Source organism: Drosophila kikkawai, chromosome X (genome assembly GCF_030179895.1).
Source record: "Drosophila kikkawai strain 14028-0561.14 chromosome X, DkikHiC1v2, whole genome shotgun sequence".
NCBI lineage: Eukaryota > Metazoa > Arthropoda > Insecta > Diptera > Drosophilidae > Drosophila > Drosophila kikkawai.
Window position 1 is genome coordinate 25,443,134 of NC_091733.1, and position 20,556 is coordinate 25,463,689.

Genomic DNA, 20,556 nt, shown 5'->3' on the forward strand with positions numbered 1-20,556 from the left:
ATTTATGCAGAGCGAACGCAATTCAGTTTCGGTTTTAAGTTTTTTTTTTTTTTGTTCCCCCGCCAAACTCCTCCTCCTACTCCTCCTCATCCTCCTCCTCTTTTCCTTCCGATGATGGAACAATCGAAGAAGCTGTAAAGCTGAATCCCTGGGATTATGGATGAGCTGGGACGTACCGTTACAACTGTTTGGATTTTGTATTTGCCGGGGGAAAATCGGAAAGAAGAGAGAGAGATGTTGGCGGGTATAAAACCACAAAAATTTAGTGTGATTCACGGGAATTGTGATCTGTGGTATTTGCTGCTGGCTTTGGATTAGATCACAAAGATTGATTATAAAGATTGATTACAAAGATTGATGATGGCACTAAGGCAACCAGTTGCTGTTGTTGAGGCTGATTATCCAGAAACCAAAGATTAGTTAATCTTTAAAGAAGAGCAAGGTTTTTTTATACAGTATTAAAAATAATTTTATACAACTGTAAAAATAATAAACATAATAATAAATTAAATTAAATTATAAATTAAATTTCTCCCCTTTTTCCTCTAATTTCTTTTTTTTTTTTTCTAATAATTTTTAACTTATTTTCATAAATAACTTTTTGCATTTTTATCTCTAAAGTGTCACGGTCGCCAGAAGATATTTTCTGTTTTTTATTATTAGTTTTTGTTTCCATTATTTGAACCCCTATAAGCAGTTATAGTCCTAAATATATCAGGTAACGGTTTTTAAGACCTTAAGAAATGCGGGTACAAGTTTAAATAGCATACAATATATATATAAATATATATCCCCCCCCCCCTTTGCTTACCGCAAACCCAGTTTAATTGTGTTTTTATGGCAAGAGAAACTACTTTTTATTGACATTTTATGGCCATTTCTTTAGTGTCATTAATCAAAAGTATTTTCTATTTATTTTCTATACCCCATTGTTAACCAAAAAAAAAACAAGTCACAAAGATGGCCAATTTGCTCATTATTATTTTCTGCTTGTACTTTCAGTCTTTCAACAAGTCGAAGAAGTCGCCGAAGAAACCCCCCGGAAGAAATCGAAAGCAAGGTAAGAGCAAAATCTAAACAAGAAACATTTTTTTGGTCTTTGTTTTTTGGCTTTCAACAAATTTCCATTTCGCCAACAAGTTTTTGCTTTCGTTTGCCTCTGATGATAATGATGATCTTTCTATATTTTGTTTAATTAGTGTTCCGCCTTCTCTCGATTCTTTGTTCTTCTTTTTGTGATTGATTTATGATGCTTCTTCTTTTAGGTTTTTTTTTTTTTTGTTTGTTGCTGAGGCGTGAGGCGCGTTTGAAACATTAAGAAAAAAAAACCAAGTACCAAAGTGTTGCCTGGGAAAATGCCAAATAGGAGGGGGCGGGCAGGGGGTGTTGCCATTAGCAGCAACACGACTTGTGCTTCTCCTAACTCCCCCGCTTGCTTTCCACCCATCGAAGTTCTCGCTTTCACCGAATTCATTTTATTTTTTTATTTATTGAATTCTGTGCATGTCGGGCACGTTTTCACGAATCTAAAAAAGAAAAAACGAAACGGAATGAAATGGAACGAGCCATGCATGTTCTGTGGATGTACAGAGAAAAAAAAGGGGCCTTTAAAAGAAATTAAAGGGTTTAAAAAAAAATATATATATATACAAAAAGTATTTCTAGATATTCATATTTCTCTTAAAAATTAATTTAATTTTGAAATTCTTTTTAAACCCCTTTTGATTTTTCTTATTTTCTTAATTTTTTTATTTAAAAATAATGGTTTAGTTAATTTCCCCCCTTTTCTTGCCGTGTCTCCTCTTCTGTGTTAAAGTCAAAGTCAGGGCAACTTTGCCTTTGAGAAGCCACAAAAAGTAACAACAAAAGTGATAAATAAAATGGGCGGAGAAGAGGTGATTGCCATTGTCCATTTGCTGTTGCTTGTAGCTGCTTTTTGGTGTTTGCAGCTTCTGCTTCTCTTTTTTTTAGCATTTTTTTTTTGTTTTTGCTAGCCATCGATGGGTTTTGTTTTGGTTTTTATTGGCCATTGGGCATCGAGGCTATGACAATCTTAAAGGAAAAACAAAAGAAAAGCAAAGACTGAATAGTGGAAACACTTGTAGTAGTTGCTTTTGAGATGGGAGAAGTATCGAGAGATGCTTGGGGAAAATATTATAATTTGTAAAATATTTTTAAAAATATTATTTTGAGAATAATTGAGAACTAAAATAAATAAAGTTACTGGAAGCTAAAGTAAAAGCTGCTGAAGTAGCCAGTAACGAGTAGTGCAAATAACGAGTTCACAGGAAGTATCAACTGAGAAATAAAACAAATGAGAAACGAGCAGCAAATGAGAACAAACTAGTGGCAGACACAGCCGCACCTTTAAGAATAGCTAGCTATAGGGATAAAAAAAATAAAAGATTAACGAGTAACGAGACACAATTAACGAGTGGAAAATGTAAAGTGAAACGAATAAAGTTTGGCAAGTAAAAAAATAAGAATAAAGATTAACGAGAGACGAGTAGCAAGTCAAGTGAAGCGAGTAACGAGTAACGTGTAACAAGTAGCTAGTATCTAGTAGCTGGCCATGCCACGATCTCTCGCCTACTCCTCCCACTCGGAATCACACTGCACTTCGGCTCTTCCCATTGCCACAGACCAACACAGTCCGACCAGAGACTGAGTGGCATGTGAATGAGGCGGTTGCTCTGTCCTACTCTACCTACCTCCCGCCCCCCTTGAACCGAATCCCAGCCAGAAATTTGGCCCACAGATTGTCTTAGGTCGTGCCAGCAAGCAGCACCGATGTGCGCATAATAAATTCTCTGCTCTTTTTCTTTTTTTTTTTCGTCCAAGAGAGAAATGAAAATGAAAAGTTCTCAAGCGACAAAACGTTTTGACAAAGCACGTAGGGCAAGAGAGAAAAAAAAAAAAACAAAACTGACAGGGCAGTGCAGTGTTGCATTGTGCATAATGAGCATTTTGGGTTAGGTCGCTCCAGATTCAAACAAAAAGCCAAGACAAGAAGCCGCTTTGGCTGGCAATTAGCTTGGAAAACTTCAAGCTTGGCAACCAAACTGAAATAGTTGAGGTGAAAACTTGAGCCAGCAAAAGTAACACGTTTAGGAAATGGGTGACAGAATCAGATCAATCGACACTTGAAGAAAAACATAAAAAAGAAAGTTACAAGTCTGGCAAGAAGTACAGCAAGTTTAAGGTCAAAAATCATTATAAAGTAAGCTCAAAGTCAAGCTCAAACTCTAGATAAGAGACCTGCTTTATGGTGACTGGAAATTACACGCAATAAAGTATAGAAAACCGCAGATTTATGGCATCTCGGCATCATCATCGGCACATTAAACAAGTCCCAGTTACACATCCAGTTTCCCAGTTTCTAAGTAGCCATGCTCTCTTGCACAGCATCTATAAGCGATTAATGGCTGGCATAAATACGCGGGATTCCATTCTCATTCTCATCATTATGATTAAAAGAACGCGGCACAAAAAAAATAAAATAAAAATAAAAAGCTGGAAACGAGGAAGCCTGCGAGGCGAGAAGAAACCGCAGAAACTCATTTGCAGAAGGAGTAACCCAGCTACACAGAGGAAAATGTCTGTACAGTAAAACTTGAGAAATTATATTTGAAAACCACTTGTAGAATTAATTTTCAGTTGGAAACAAGGCTAAGAAACCCTATAACCAGGTTTTATATTTAATTTAAAATTTCTTAATGATTAAATAACATTTTGAAGAGATGAAACCTCCATGTGTTCTGTGTAGAGAAAAGCCAGGCCTGGGATCGGGAACTGGTTTGATTTAACTAACTTCCCAAACACCTCAGCTTCAGTCTCAGCTTCAGCGGATGGACTGCATCAGGTGAGGAGGGGTAACAGCGGGCAAGTGTCCAAGATCGGACCCGGCAAAATAAATATCCGCCTGACCCACATCCAATTCCAGCATCATGAACGGATGGATTTGCATGCCCCAGACCCAGGCTGGGATACAGATTGGGTATTTCGAATAGGAGGAATCTTTGACATGGCCACCAAAAAGCGCCACTAGCGACGTATCTGTATGTACACTCTTAGTGCAAGTACAAGTACGAGTCGAAGTTGGAGTTGGAGTCTCAGAACTTGGCCTACTTCCATGTGACCGCTTTCAGACGCTGTCTCCCACTTCTTGGCCAGCTTCTTCTACTCCAACTCCATCTCCATCTCCTTTTCCTTCTCCTTTGGCAATCGAGTGTGATTTTGGTGAGGAGAAGAACGCACTTTCCCAATCGCAATCGCAATCGGAATCGCAATCGCGCATCCACATCCACTTCGACACCTGAGCCTCTCTCAGTGGGCCAAGTGGGTTCGCGTTTGGAAAAGTTTTCAAAGTTTCACTCGGGTCCAAAGAAATTGCCGCAAATCGTTGTTGTGTCGTCCATTTGATGGATCCCATGGGACAGACATTAGGAAAAAAGGCATCGATCGATCGATCGAAAGACGACATCCACTCCAGATAATCGACCATCAATTTCGGGTTTTTGGGGTTGGAGGTTCTTTTTGCCACTAAACTTGTTAAATCTCTCAATCAAATATTTACAAAGCCAGGAACTTTCACAAAGTACAAGAAGAAAAAAGAAATGTTACCATTTAATAATATTTGTAATGTTAAAATTGACAGAAAATTGTATACTTATCGATAAATGTATATGATTATTTCGATAGACAAATTGATGAAGAGAATTTCGGTAACTAATTTGTAATAAAATATATAACTAGCTTCTAAAAAAAAGGTGATAAAAATTACTTTATAAAATATATATTTAGTGTTCAAAATAACAAAAAACTATAAAAATTCGATAAATTATTAAGATTATTTTGATAGACAGCTATAGTAAGGGAATTTCTGTAACTAATTTCTAGTTAAATATACAAGATGCTAAAAACAAAATGTCATAAGGTTTTCTAGACTTCCCATCAAAATGAAAGTTTTAAATTAAATTCTTCGATAACAAATATCAATTAAAGGTAGGAGAAATATGTACATGCAAGATTACAAGTAGAAAACATGTGAGAGTTTCTTAATTTAAAGTAATCCCTCAAAATAAATGCCTTTCGTTTTGGAACGGTGTTGGCAATGAAAGTTGCCAAGAGATGGGGATGTAGATGTAGATGGAGTCGAAAAGAAAGGGTCAATTGCAGGTGGAAGGCGGGGCAGTTGGTCGTCATTAGCACTCATCACACGGCCGCATCGTAGCCGAGCCAAGGCAAATCATCAAATAAGCCACGCACCAGTAGTGAGTGGGCAGAAACGAGAATGGGCTGGTAGTTAGTTTAGCTTTTTGTAGTTTCTTTTTCGGCGCATAACAAGCCGCAACTAAATCGACAAAATCGGCTAATGCGACAGACGTGGCGTCCATTGGAGAATAATGCCATGCTTGGCCATTGTTGGCATTCCTATGCGTTTTTCTGTGATGTTAAGATGTTTTGCTGGTGATGTTGCAGCCTGCAATTGTGCGTCATTAACATGCAACCAAGTGAGAGAGATGGGATAAGGTTGCACAGTGCGAAAGAAAAGGGTTAATTCATTAATAAAAAATGTTAAAATCTTAAATATTTTAAATGATTATTTTGTTAACTAAAGTCTTATAATATACAGAAGAGACCTCGACTGATTGTCAGGCTAAAATATTCCATTTCGATAAACAAAAGATCGATAAAATTGCCTTAAAAATCCTTTTTTGTCAAAATTGTTCGATAAATTGTATACGAAATTCGATTGTTCGCTCAAAAATGTTCATTTTCATTTGTATATCGAATATTTTAGTTGGAAATTCTATACAGAAGTAGGAATACTTCTCAATAATTATTTACTTATTTGATAAACTGAAATATAAATGTGTTAAAACTCATATAATTATCGATACTTAAACGATAGACATTTAAATTGGGGGAATTTTCGTAAACAAAATGTGAGGAAAAGTTTTCTATCCTTTCTTTCGCTCTGTGTAGAAATAAAAAATCCATGACAGAGACGTGAATTGAGCAAACAGCATTATCATACGATCATCGCCGGTGGTTGGAGGGCCGACTAATGACAGTGCCGGGCAACGCCTCCTCCTCCTAATCCGCCCCTAATCCTCTCTAGCTATCTAGCCTCCCTTCTCTCAGCCCTCAGTCAGACCCAAGCCGATTCCCTGCTCTCTAAGTACGTGCGTTGCTTTGCAGATCTCTGTGTGGATTCAGGCGGAAGGTTGTGATGGAATCTGGCATCTGGCCCGGGCGACCTTATGGCCATCTGCCAGTTTGGGCAGTTTTGAGAGCCAGCATTCAAATTGTGGCCGCGGTCTAATGGCAACATCTAAAGCTTCGGCTCAGCTCGCAGCTCGCAGCCCGGTTAACCAGGTCAACTAACGGGGCACCGTTCATCCGCAAGCTGTTAAAGCCAACTCAAACAAATAGCACTTCCCCCCCGTTTTAGCCCGCATCTTCTCTCGTCCGCTGGCTTGTTGTTTATCTTCTAGCCAGCCGCCACCGTTTCCTCTACGTCGTCGTCGTCGTCGTCGTCGGTACGCACAAATTTGCATTCGACTTTCTTTCAATTTCAATTTGTTTGAGCTTTTCATTGGGGCACCACAGCGGCTGTCGGAATCTAATTGGTTCAATAATGGGCCATAATTGTTGGAAAAATGTTGGTAATTTGGCCTCTAATCGCCAGTGAACAGTTAGCGGTTAGGAACGGAACTTTATCTCCTTTTCTCTTTGTCTCTGTATCTCGATGTCTCTGCTGGTGTCTCAGTTAATCTGCTATTTTTTAACACGAATTTATATTCAAGACAAATCAAGTTTGTTGCCTAAGTCTTTTGCTTTTTTTTTTAAGATTTTTGACAGCTAAATGCTGGTTTTTACTTTATTTAAGTTGTAGCTAAAAATTAAATAAGAAAATTATGCTTAAATATTTGAAATTCTTCATGAATATTTATCCATATTTTTTATATAATCATTTTTTTTTAAACAAATTCAATTTTTTAAATTTTATAACTAAGTAAAAAAAACCATTAAATTCAATTCGGAAAGATTTTAGGTTAAAAAATCTGCATACTAAATTTAAAATTTAAAGAAATCAAATTTTTTCTTAATTTTAAAAAAATGTTACTCTGTAACCCCTTATAAAATTTTGGAAAAAAATATACAAAAAATAAAAATTTCTTTCCAACATGGCTAGAAAGATTCCCCTTTTGATAATGATCAAGAATATATATGATTTATGGGGTCGAAAATGACTCCTTCACATTATAAAACCCTGCAAGGGTTAAAACAAACCTCTTAAAGAAAACTCCTCATAAAAGAAAACTCCTCTTAAAAGAAAACCCCCTTTTAAAGAGAAAAAAAAAGCCCGCTTTTTCAAGATTTCCTACCGGAAAACTCTTTTCAGAGGCCAAGGCAGTCGGATATCTTGGCGGCAAACACTTGGCACATGTTGCATGGCCGCATTAGAGTCACTTGATCAGGTGAACGTCACGTACTTCCTCCTCCTCCTCCTCCCCCTTTTTTGAGGCCTTTGGGCCTGCCTTTAATTAAATGTTGTTCTTAAAATTGCACAAACTACAAAATGAGCCACAATAGGCCACTTAGCCAGCAGCAAGGAAGAGCAGGAGAAGATCTAGAGGGGCAGGAGAAGATCTTCAGGAACAAGAGGAGGTGATGCAAGTTGGTTTACATTTGCTTATCGCTCTTGGGTTGTCGGTTTCTCGGCTTTCTGGCTCTTTGGCCATTGCACATGTTGCAGCAAATTGGTCATCTTCATCTGTTGCTGCTGCTGCTGCTGCTTCTGCCATTTGCCATTCCAGTCCAAGGAGGAGCAGGAGAGCACTGTATGCCTGGCGCATTCAATTATTTCCATGTCCTGATTGTCTTGTCGTGCGACGGCGCGAGTTTTGCATTTAAAAATAGGCTGCAGTGAGCCTTCTCCTCCACCTCTCGGCCTTGTTTACCTCTTTAAATTGCAAATATTTTTAATGAGGGTTTCGCCCGGATTGTGATTCCCGAGAGGATGTCTAGCGCCAGGGTCCACACCCAAATGGGTTATCCCCATATGCAGATGATGCTGTGCTGTGCTGTGCTGCTGCTGCTGGTGCTGCTGCTGGCCAAGTGTCGGGCCTGTTGTAATGAGCCTTGTTCGAGCCCAAGATAGATGGCTAAAAATACACGTTACAGATAGCCAGCCCCGTGGTCTGAACAGAGATGTCAACCACAAAGTAATGCCGATGCCTGGTCCAATCTCGATTATGATGCCGCCTGACAGTTGCCTATCTTTTTCGCGTGATGATCGATCGCTGGGGAGCAGCTGGAGGCGGTTTAGTGTTTGTGTTTGTGGGAATGTCAACTACCTTAAGGCACTTTTGGGGCTTAGTTACTACAACAAGTGCTTATTTCTCAACTAAAATAAGGTTTTTGTTAAGCTCTACAATCACTTTCAGTCAGCTTTTACCTGAAAACAGTCTTCTAACTCTGAAAATTCCACTTAAAATGATGACTAGGCCTCTCCGCATTCCTTATTTTAGGGCAAAGGTAGAGTTACAACCAAGACCAAGACCAAAAAGCAATTGCAATTGCAATTAATTGCTGAAACTTTGAAGCCTGCACTTGCTGCTGCTGCTGCTGCTGCGATCTTAGTTCATTTGCTGTCTTTCCCCCAAAGCCTACCCTCCTCCCCCCCTGTCATCATAATTTCTTCGCCGTGGCAAACTGATGTTGCTGCTCATAATTGCCATAAATCATGCAACGTTCTTGCTTGCCGCCACTTGAAACTTGATGTTGATGTTGAACTTGAAGTTGAAGATGAGAGGGGGAAAGGGAGAGAGAGAAGGTGAAGGCGAAAACGCAGAGCTGTAGAGCCTCCAAGAGAGTTTCCCAAACCAAAACTCCCCGACACATTCCGCGGCCTCAAATGCGCCTCTAATGACTCCTGTTCTTTGTTGCCAGGCCCCAATCCCTCTACTCATCCTCTACCACTCGGTGTCCAAGACTTCTCGATCTTGGGTCTCATCCTCATCCACAGCCTCAGCCTTAGCCACAACCTCAACTCTTTCTCTCGCCCATCTCGCTTTGGCTTTGGCTAATGGCTTTTGTTGGCCAACTTCCGCGAACGAGAAGAGCCGCCATGCCATCCTTGTTCCAAGAAAGAAAACACTGATAAAAAAAAAGGGATGATCCTTGTTAAGGTGTTATATTTAAACTAAAAAAGGAAAAATTAAAATTCTTTAGAATTTTAACCGTTAACATTAAAGGTTTCAGTTCTAAGCATAAATCAATTTTTTAGATAACAAAACGATGTATCGATGCTTAATCGATAACTTGCTATGAAAATCCTTTTATTTATTATAATTAAAAAATTAAAATTGTAACAGAAAAGTACACCTTTTTCCTCAGTGTACCTTGGGCAATGAGCGATTGATGAGACAACTGCCAAAAAGAGTGGGCCAGGGGCAGACCATGGATCCTCCTCCTCCTTCTCCTCGATACGCATCTGGAGCGAAAAAAAAATAAAATAAAAAAAATCAAAATAAACTAAAGAGAAAGAAGAACATTCAACGCATTTATGCCGTGGTTAAGAATTTATGAAATGTTTGGGTTTCTTTTTCGTTTTCCGTTGAATGTTGCACGTTCCAGCGCCTGGCCAGGAGGCACAGAACCACACCCTGGAACCCCTGGAACCCCTGGCACGCCCCTGACCCCCAGTGTCCCCTTGGTCCCCTCTTTGTCGCCTCTTTTTCCCCCTTTTGTCCCCCATTTTTTTTTTTACTTGGCCGTGTTGCATATCTTGTTGCCAGCATCGTCGATGGGGCAGCACTTTCGAATAACTCGCCACATGTCGCTACACTTTACAAAAATAGAGATATAGAAACTATACATTTGAGTGAAAATATATTTAAAAGTAAATATCGTTTAGAAAATATGTATTTAAGCTTTCAGAGTAAATAATATTTACTATTTATGTACTATTCTATAGTTTACCCTTTTTTTTTATTATTATTTTTTACCTCTGATAAAATTTTTTTGTTTCGGTGTCTTTGTGTTGCACCGCAACAACCTTGGGGCAGCCAGCAGAGAGGATATCGTTTCTGCCAACTTGTTATGCAATAAATTTCCGGTTCTAACCAAAAACAACAAAAATAAAAGGAAAGAAAAGGGGCTGCAAACAGCTGCAACCATTTTTCACATGCCCAAGAACATTGTCCACGAAAAGCAGCCAATACACAAGCCACAAACCTAAAGTTTTTCCCCATTTTTATTATGAGTATTATTTAGTTTTTTTTTTTTTTTTGGGAGCGGCTCCTTTCTCCTAAGATCCTGTGTGTTGTTTAGCTCAACTGAATGGATTTTGTGGGTTTATTATGACTTAACATAAGTATTTCTTAAGCTAAGAAAGCTTAAGCTCTTTAGAGCTCAACTAACGTTTAGAACTTGGTGCTTACAAAAACATAAATGTTTATCGATAAAAAATCGATTTGTTCATGTTGGCTATTTTTAGTAAACTTATTTTATAAAACTTTTAATGGATTTTTAAGTAGAACTACAAAATCGAGTTAAGTTTTCGATCTTCTATAAGCTAAAATCTATTTAAATATCATGCCTTGAATGAATATCTTAAAAAAAATATCGAAAAATTCGATAAAGCGAATTTATAAATATAACAAAATATTGCATTTATATTTTAAATATAAAAAAAAAAAAAAAAAAAAAATTGTTTAACTTATTTAATTCTTATTCCGATTTCGTGTATCGATTAATATATCGACTTTTGTATAAAATATCGACCACAAATCACAAATTTTGAGATACTGACATATTTATATAGATTTTTTTAAAAGCAGATATCTATATTTTATCGATAAATAAAGTTTTCCAAACTTTTCTAGATAATTTTTGGTTGTAAACACTTAATCTTTGTATCAAATTTGTAGCCCAGATTCCTGCCGCTACTTTATCGATTTTTATTAATTTTTGTTGTTATTTTTTGTATGGCCAAGTGGGTGTCAACTCGGTTAGATTTGGTAACGGTTTCTAATGGCACATGTGCGGGCCTAATCGATGGCGCCTGGTGCCCGGGCCACAGCAGCAGCTGCCTGCCATCAGTTCTGGATTGTATCTTGTGGCTGGGATGCATGCTCCAAATTGGAAGAGCAAAGAAGGGGAGGAGGAGGTGGAGGAGCAGGAGGAGGAGCAGAAGGAGGAGAGACCAAAGCCAATGCCAGTGCCCCCTTTGATCTGTTCGTTCCATTTAATTTCGCCACTCAAATCCCTGCTTCTCTCTCGGTCTCTTGCTCTCTTTTTCTATATATTTTTCTATACTTTTTCATCTATTTTTTTTTTTTTTAATTATAACTTTTAATATTTTTCGTTTAAACGTACACTCACTCTGACCACCTGAGAATGGGAATGAGAACGAGAACGACAGCCTGAGAAAAGTGGAAAAGTGGGAAATGGCAGCTGGAAAAGCCTGGCCTCGACCACGGCCTCTTGGACTCGCTTCCATTGTTCGATAGCAATTACTGGTGCTGCTTCGCACTTCTATTACACAAACTCTATATACTATACACTATATACTATATACTATTTATATATATATATATCTATAGGAAAAATAGAGAAAATGGCAAGGAGGAGGAAAAAGGGGAGTGTTTCTGGCCAGAAGCACGCATGGCAGGTGCTTCAACTTTGCTCGGCTGCATCTTTAAGCCAAGCGATGATTGAAAATTACATAATTGCGAAAGGCAGCAGCACGAGGTGCCAGGGAAATGGGAAAAATAGGAAAGAAAAAAAAAATGGGCAGAGATGAAGGGGCCTTGCCACCAGCTAAGTGATTGAGTGTGTGTTCTTCTCGTCGCTGCGGCGGCCCTCTCGCGTGTGTTGTGACAACAACACTAGCAACAAATGGCATTAAATGAAAAGGTTTCTCCTTTTCCTAGAGACCCCTTTTTGTTCCTTTCCTTTGCCCATTTCCTTTTGCCAATTGATCGAGTGGACAGGCCAAACACCCAAAGGACAGACAGAAGGCAAAGCCCCACATCCGTTTCGCACTTGGAACGATAGATAAAATGCAGAAAATAAACCTTTAAATGGAGGAATTAGGAGAATGTCTATAGAATTTTATTTAAATTTTCCATTTAAATGGAATGCAATATTTTTATCAATAGATTTTCTCTAGATATGCATGGTTAGAACAAATTCTTTACGCTAAATCTACGCTTTTAATTATTAATTAATTCCCCTTAAATTCTCTAAAATATTTCGAAGAAAAACCCTTTGAAATCAGTAAAATATTTCCACATTTCCACTCTAAAACTCATCTATAGACAGTGACAGCTACTCTGAGCTGTTGTGCCTTTCTGACTGTGACAGTAAAGTCTAAAGCCAAAGCCACAGATCGTGATCACTCCAGAGGCGGCTCCTTCATCGTTTGTTCGTGTCCACTCCTTGTGGTTCTCCTTCTCCCGCTTCGATCTTGTATGGGATATGGAAAAATGTCTTGATTGACAGGCAAATCGCATTGCATTTGGCATGACCAATTATTTGGCATTTACTGTTTCCTGCTCATCTCTGGCTAATTGGTTATGCCAGCCAAAGAAATGGAAACTTGGGCCTTCTTTCTTGTGTCTAATTATTGACTGGGTGCGACTTTCACTGGGTATACCCCTCTCTCTCTCTCTCACTAGAAATCCAACGCCCATCTTTGTGACCTTTCCCCAAGTCTGCCAGGGGAAACCCTTCACTCTCTAATGATCTCTCAGAGCCTCTTCTGTGTGGCTTTGGCTGTATTTGTATCTTAGTATCTGTTTCTTAGTATCTGTATCTTAGTGTATCTTAGTATCTGTATCTTTGTATCCCTTCTACCTGTAGCTACTTTTTTTTTTTTTTGTATCTGCTTATGATGCAATTGCCATTCTCTCACTCTCCTCCGTAATTAGAGGTCCCAAACGAGAATGGACTTGAACACTGAGGAGAGTTGGGAGCATGCCTAATGATAACCTTTTCGCAGGGCCTTGGAATACACCAAAAGAAAAAGCTATATACCTTTCTTTTAAGCCTAAGAAGCTTCTAACGAAGTTGGAACCAAGTTCCCAGGCTTTCTGTTTTCTGTTTTCTTTTTTCTCTTTTTTTTTTTCTATTTATAGTATTATTTTCTCTGTGTACTATTGGTTTCCCCTCACTTGCCCCCCCTTTTGGTTCACAGTAACTGCAAATTTTCTTGATTACCGGGTAGCCTTTACTTAAATCCAAGTACGCGCCACTGGCCACCAGAATTGGCCACAAAAAAAAGAAAAGGAAAAAAAGGAAAAAGAATAAAAAAAAGCATAAGAAAAAGAATCAGAAGAAACCCAAAGAAGAGGCGTGGCAGCCCTGACCATTGACCATTTGAGTTGAGCCCAGCTGATGATGAGGAGCAGCTTGCTGACCATCGATCTACGATTCTGGGCCATATAATTATCCATACCAGACAGTTGTGACCTTCATGTGAACCCCCTTTTCCTATAATTGCAGTAGGCAAATCCTCTTGAGAAATCCCAGAAATCACACATAAACACAAACACACAAACACTTCAATTAGAAATGGTCAAGGACGCTGGCCAGGCCAAAAATAAAACCCCCAAGACAACACAAGACACATGGACTATAAATAACGAGAGTTTCGTGAGCTGGCAATTTCCATTCCAAGGAGAAGGAGCTCCTCAAACCAGAATGACGTCAACAGAAGGAGATGTCCGTGGCCCTTTTATCTGGGCAACCAGATCTCCCGCCGGCTGCTGCTGCCCCTGGTAATTGGCTTCTGTTGTGGAGAATGGGGAATCCTCTTTGAATCGCTTTCAAATCCATTTTATTTTGATCGATAATCCTATGACTTGGTCACGAGAAAAGCATATCCTTGGCATAACTCAAGTCCTGCGCTCCTAATTATTTCAATCTGAGTTATTAAATCAAGTGATTAGCCTTACTTATAAACTGCAAGACCAATCAATAAGCAGTAAGCCAGTGAGCTGGGTTTGGTTCGTGGTCAATACTTGGACATTAATACCCCATAAGTTGGTAGAACTGCTTCGTTACCTTCCTCTTTTTTTTGTTGTATTTTTTGTGGCACATGCAAAATGAGAGCAATCGCAGAAGATGCAACACGAGTTGCAGAGCCAGCGACAATTTCTAGCTTTCGGCTCCCGTTGAGTTTGCTGCATGTTGCTGTTGCTGCTGCTCCTGCTACTCTTGCTCCTCCAGCTCCTGCTGCTACTCCTGCTCTTGCTCCTCCTGCTACTCCTGCTCCTTCTGCTCTTCCCACTCCTGCTCCTCCTCCTCCTTCTTCTTCTCCTGCTCCTCCTCTTGTTGCAGTTGCTCTTGTCGCTGTCGCCGTTGTTGCTGTCGTGCCTCTTCGAGGGGGATCCTCGCTGCAGTTGCAACAGCAACATCAGCGGGCATTCCGCTGTCTTTGCCACCTATTTCATACAGCATACAGAACATTTGTTGTCGCTGTTTTCTGTTGCTGTTGTCGCTGTCGATGTTGCTGCCGATGTTGTTGCTGTTGCTGCTGATGTTGCTGCTGATGTTGCCCTGCAATCGGACACGCGGCCAACTGGCAACATTTGGCACTGGCCCGCAGAGAATTCATTGGCCGGGCTATCGTTTGCCATTTACCCCCTACCTACCAGTGGTTTTAGATAAACAGGAAGAAAAATATTGAAATTTAAATACTTCCGTTAAAAATATATTAAATATTTTATAAAAAATATGTGTAATATATTATGTATATGCTCAAAATATAAATCAAGAAACACATATTTACTATTACTTATTTCCCATTTATTGAGCACATTTTTGTCGCCGTGCTGGGAACCATTCTTGGCTTTCACTTAACCATTTGCAGCTCATGTTGGGCTGGCCAACGAGCGGTTTAATATCGACGGTAATGGCCACGTTCCGCGCTCTATAATCACTTGAATGCATGAAATAATTGCAATGGCAAGAAGGAGGAGAGTCCAACTACGAGTTCGAGTCGAAGTTGGACTTGGAGTCGTACTCGTAGTCCGTTCTGGACAATTTTCGCAAAACAAATTGAATTGAATATGTAAATATAATTGCTTCGGGGGGAGCTAGAAGACGAGTTGCTCTTCTGCGAATATGTTGAGGGATATGAGGGGTAGGGCGTTTAAAAACCCATAAATTGCAACTTAAATGCACCCAACCCCCCCTTACTCGCTCCCCTTTGAGAAGTCAGCGCGGGAGGTGGCTCCAAAAAGGGAGAACCAGCTGGCCAAGATTCTCATATATGGCAGCATTAGCTTCCGCAAGACTTCTGACCATTTGTAGAAATGAATGCAAATGCATGCAGTTAAATAATCCATGACTCGAACTGGGATTCCAGATGGATGAATGAATCAAATGGAGTCGAAAATCTGAAGAAATTTTGTCTGGGAATAATTACAAGAAGGGGTTTTATTAGGTGAAAAACTGGGGATAGTCGGGGTAACTGAGAAACAGGGAAACTAGGAAACTGAAAATCTAAGAGCCTGGGAAACTTGTTTGAAAAATCCCTAATGACTTTTATAAATTCCTAGATTATGATATGATGGATTTATATGTGATATATATATAACACATATATATAAATTACAATATTCTATATAAAAATCCCAAAAACTTCCTTAGTCAATCACTTTTCCCTTTGAGAAAACTCCTCCTTCTAAGCGAAACCATTTCGCTTTTGTCTGTCGTGAGGCTAAGGACCACCCACATTCACTGACACTTCACTCCTTGGGCACCTTTTGGGGGCACCTGCGCAGGTCAGCTCACTGAACCGTCATGTGCAGCACCAGGGTCAATTGGCTAGGATTACCTAGAGAGGAGGATGGTGGAGGCCGCAGAAAGCAATTTGCAGGCAGCCTCAAGAAGAACCACAAGAATGCCGAAAAGCTGTTGCGAGGAATTGGAATTGGAATTGCCAATGGTTAAGGAAGGGGTGTAGGAAGAGGTAGAGGTATAGCAATGGTTATAGAAATGGGATTGGAAATAGTAATGGACAGAGAGTGGGCAGACGTTAGAAACTCTAACCGCAGATCGTCAATAAAACCGCGGCATTGGCCCCCTTTTTTCCCCCTCATTTCGGTCAGCTCATTAAAGTCTTGGGGAAGTCAAAGAGTTTTGATGTGGATGTGGGAAGATGTCTGCCAAAGAAATTGACTAGAAAAGAGGAGGAAGGAGGGGGAGCAGCTGGAGGAGAAGGAGGAGATAGAGGAGTTGGAGGAGACGGATGAGCTAGAGGAGGATGGAAATGGCAATGGCAATGGCCAATGTTACTACCGAGAAGGAGGAGCTGCTTTTATTGGTTCGGTGGTTTGGCGCTTAGTTAAGCGTGTAATAGCCGGAAGTAGCCACTGCACTGAGTCCAGAAAGACAGAGAGAGCTCCACCGCCACCGCCTCCGTCTGCTTCCTTTCCTTGGCCAGCTTGGAGGCTGTCAGCAGTGGTCGCGGTTACACAAGTGGAACGAATGGGGCGGCCCATAAAAGATATAGCAAAAAAGCAGCATAAAGGAAGTAGCACTCAACACTTGAGTTCTTGGGAACTTGACTGATGGCTTTGCCTGGTCAAGAGATTGCTCTTGAAGGAGGAGTACTCCAAATCAAAATTTCTCTAACCCCTGACTCTTCTCTACCTTTCTTCCAGATGCATTCAACCGAGAGCTCCAGCAGCAGCAGCAGCAACAGCAGTAGAAACCGCAACCACACACTCCGCATGGGTTCCCTGCTTATCGGTTCCCTGGCCATCCTCCTGGTGATGCTACCCGGACAGGTGGACGGCCGCATGGCCTTCGAGAAGCTAACAGACTTTGATTTTCCCGGCAACACGTACTACAGCGTTAAGAATCTCTCCCTCTACGAGTGTCAGGGTTGGTGTCGCGAAGAGCCCGATTGCCAGGCGGCTGCCTTTAGCTTTGTGGTGAATCCCCTGTCGCCCTCACAGGAGACACACTGCCAACTGCAGAATGACTCATCGGCGGCTAATCCTTCGGCGGCACCTCAGCGTAGCGCCAACATGTACTACATGGTAAAGCTGCAGCTGCGCAGCGAGAACGTTTGCCTGCGTCCCTGGAGCTTCGAGCGAGTGCCCAACAAGGTGATCCGTGGCCTGGACAATGCCCTGATCTATACCAGCACCAAGGAGGCCTGTCTGTCCGCCTGCCTCAACGAGAAGCGCTTCGTGTGCCGGTCCGTGGAGTATGACTACAACAACATGAAGTGTGTGCTCAGCGACTCGGATAGACGCAGCTCCGGCCAGTTTGTCCAGTTGGTGGATGCCCAGGGTACCGATTACTTTGAGAATCTTTGCCTGAAACCCGCCCAGGCCTGCAAGAATACCCGATCGTTTGGCAATGCCCAGCGCATGGGTGTATCCGAGGAGAAGGTGGCCCAGTATGTGGGTCTTCACTACTACACCGACAAGGAGCTGCAGGTGACCTCGGAGTCTGCTTGCCGCCTGGCCTGTGAGATTGAGAATGAGTTCCTGTGCCGTTCCTTCCTGTATCTGGGCCAGCCTCAAGGTGCCCAGTACAATTGCCGGCTGTATCATCTGGATCACAAGACCCTGCCCGATGGTCCCTCCACCTACTTGAACCACGAACGCCCGCTGATCGATCATGGCGAGCCCATTGGTCAGTACTTTGAGAATCAGTGTGAGAAGGCCGCAGGCGCAGGACCTGGCTCTCCACCAGGCACTCTGGACAAGATTGATACGCTGCCCGTGAGTCTGGACACTATTGAGGATCCCAATCTGACCAATCTGACGCGCAACGATGTCAACTGTGACAAGACGGGCACCTGCTATGATGGTAAGTCTCTTTGGCTGGAGTATAAAGGAATTGCTCTAATAGTCATCTTCCTAATCCGCAGTCTCTGTCCACTGCAAGGACACCAGGATAGCCGTGCAAGTGCGCACCAATAAGCCTTTTAACGGACGCATCTATGCCCTGGGTCGCTCCGAGACCTGTAACATCGATGTCATCAACTCGGATGCCTTCCGCCTGGACCTGACCATGGCTGGCCAGGATTGTAACACGCAGAGTGTGGTGAGTATTAAAGCTGGGGAGAATCAATAACTCACTCCTTGGCTAATCACTATATTCCCTCTCCAAACAGACTGGCGTCTACTCCAACACCGTGGTCCTGCAGCACCACAGCGTGGTGATGACCAAGGCCGACAAGATCTACAAGGTCAAGTGCACATATGACATGAGCTCCAAGAACATCACCTTCGGCATGATGCCCATTCGCGATCCCGAAATGATTCACATTAACTCATCGCCAGAGGCACCGCCACCAAGGATTCGCATTCTGGATACGCGCCAGCGCGAAGTGGAGACCGTGCGCATTGGAGATCGTCTCAATTTCCGCATTGAGATACCCGAAGACAGTGAGTATCGAGGGATTTATAGAAAAATTCCCTTTAAAATCGTTTAATATTTATTTATTAATATTTTTATTTATTTTTAATATTTTGGTTTAGCTCCCTATGGAATCTTTGCCCGCTCCTGTGTGGCCATGGCCAAGGATGCCCGCACCAGCTTCAAGATCATCGACGACGATGGCTGCCCCACCGATCCCACCATCTTCCCCGGCTTCACTGCTGATGGCAATGCCCTGCAGTCCACATACGAGGCCTTTAGGTTTACGGAGAGCTACGGTGTCATCTTCCAGTGCAATGTCAAGTACTGTCTGGGTCCCTGTGAGCCGGCTGTGTGCGAATGGAACATGGAGTCCTTTGAGTCACTGGGCAGGAGGCGTCGTCGTTCCATTGAGAGGTGAGTTTAGATGTGGGGGAAATGGGAAAAAGGGAAAGAATATAAACATAAGAGGGGTGAAGGAGGCGAAGCAAGAGGTTTCAGGAGGTCCATACTATAATATCCTTGAACTCCCTTTCCCTGCAGCAACGAGACCAAGAGCGAGGACGATATGAACATCTCGCAGGAGATTCTGGTCCTGGACTTTGGCGATGAGAAGCGTGAGTTCTTCAAGGCGGATCCCAGCACGGACTTTGCCAAGGGTGAGTAGTCGTGTTTGCTTTTTGGTCTTTGGAAAACCTGTGCTGACTGTACTTCCCTTTAAAATCAAACAACAGACAAGACCGTCACCATCATCGAGCCCTGTCCCACAAAGACATCGGTGCTGGCCCTGGCCGTCACCTGTGCGCTGATGATCCTGCTCTACATTTCCACGTTGTTCTGTTACTACATGAAGAAGTGGATGCAGCCGCACAAGATTGTGGCATAACAAGCGGAAACTGGAACAAAAGCTAGCTGAAGAGGAAGCGGAAGTGGAGTAGAATGAAAGAAACAAAAACAAAAACAAAACAAAAAAAAAAACAGAATGAAAAAAGAAAACAAAAAGAAAGAAAAGAAAACAAAAAGAAAATACACAACAAAATTGTCACTCACACACACACATAAGCTCTCTCTCTCTCTCGCACACGAAACACACAAACACACACACACACACACGCTAACTGTGCATGTCTATATCTTTGTCTCGCTCTTGCCCAGGCAGGCTTAGCGCCCCTCCCACTCACACACACACACACTGACACATTTGGCCCCCTCCCCTGCTGACAAACGTATAATTTTTTGTTTTTTTTTTTTTAATTGATATATATTTAAATTAATTACTTAATATACAATTTATTTATTTATATTTATTTAGACTTAGAGCGTGAGGTAAAAATTCTAAACTAAATAACATTCCTAGTAGACCCAAACACACACACACGCACACCAATACTACCCAGAAGTAGAAGAAAAAGAAGCACAATTTACGTATGCGAATATTAAGAGTAAAGAAAAATGAAAAACAAAAAGTAAAAAGAAAAAAAGAAAAAGAAATGAAGGAAAAGCTGCGAGCGCGTACTTTCTATAAAGTTACGAAAGGGAACAATGGAAATGGAACATCGTCCTTAAAGAAAGAGAGAGATAGAGAGAGAGAGAGAGAGCGATCGAAGTAGTAGCTACTGAAAGATGAGTGGGAGAGAAAGAGATAGAGACGATGGATCCCTTTTGTAACTTCTATAGAGACTGCAGCCGCACACACTCGCACTCAATGACACACACACTTACACACTGACATTTACACTTCCCACCACCCACTCACTCTCGCCTGTTTCCACACTCATTCACACACACACAACGACACACGCACCCACATTTATTTAATTGTAAAAGGAACGCAATAAACAGCAAACAAGAGCAATTGAAAACAAAACTAAGGAAACTGAACGAAGCAGAGACAAGAAGAGTGATTTCATCGAGGCAAATCTCAATGGAATTGTGCTTAATTGTATTGCATTTATTTAATTTAAATTTATTTATGATAATAAAGAACGATAATGACAAAAACAAAATACAAATCATCGATTTTCAATTTCGAATTAATTATACCCTTGCAGGGTATTATAATTTCAGTCAGAAGTTTGCAACGCAGTGAAGGAGAATCTTTCTAGATGTGTCAGGAAGAAATAGATTTTTTTTGCCAGTTTTGCAAAATTTTAT

General features: G+C 41.2%; 1 protein-coding gene across 2 annotated transcripts in view; it reads left to right on the top strand.

Annotated features, from left to right (window-relative positions):
- tyn (trynity) overlaps positions 1–20,297 on the top strand; it is an 80,340-nt gene extending 60,043 nt beyond the window's left edge. For both annotated transcript variants that reach the window (XM_017175076.3, XM_017175075.3), the window contains exons 3-9: positions 1,003–1,060; positions 16,689–17,850; positions 17,912–18,087; positions 18,158–18,431; positions 18,525–18,819; positions 18,946–19,061; positions 19,137–20,297. In XM_017175076.3, the coding sequence (XP_017030565.1) occupies positions 16,689–17,850; positions 17,912–18,087; positions 18,158–18,431; positions 18,525–18,819; positions 18,946–19,061; positions 19,137–19,288 (2,175 nt within the window). In that variant the 5' untranslated portion in view covers positions 1,003–1,060 and the 3' untranslated portion in view covers positions 19,289–20,297. The remainder of the gene's footprint in view (positions 1–1,002; positions 1,061–16,688; positions 17,851–17,911; positions 18,088–18,157; positions 18,432–18,524; positions 18,820–18,945; positions 19,062–19,136) is intronic.
- Positions 20,298–20,556: the final 259 nt, after the last annotated feature.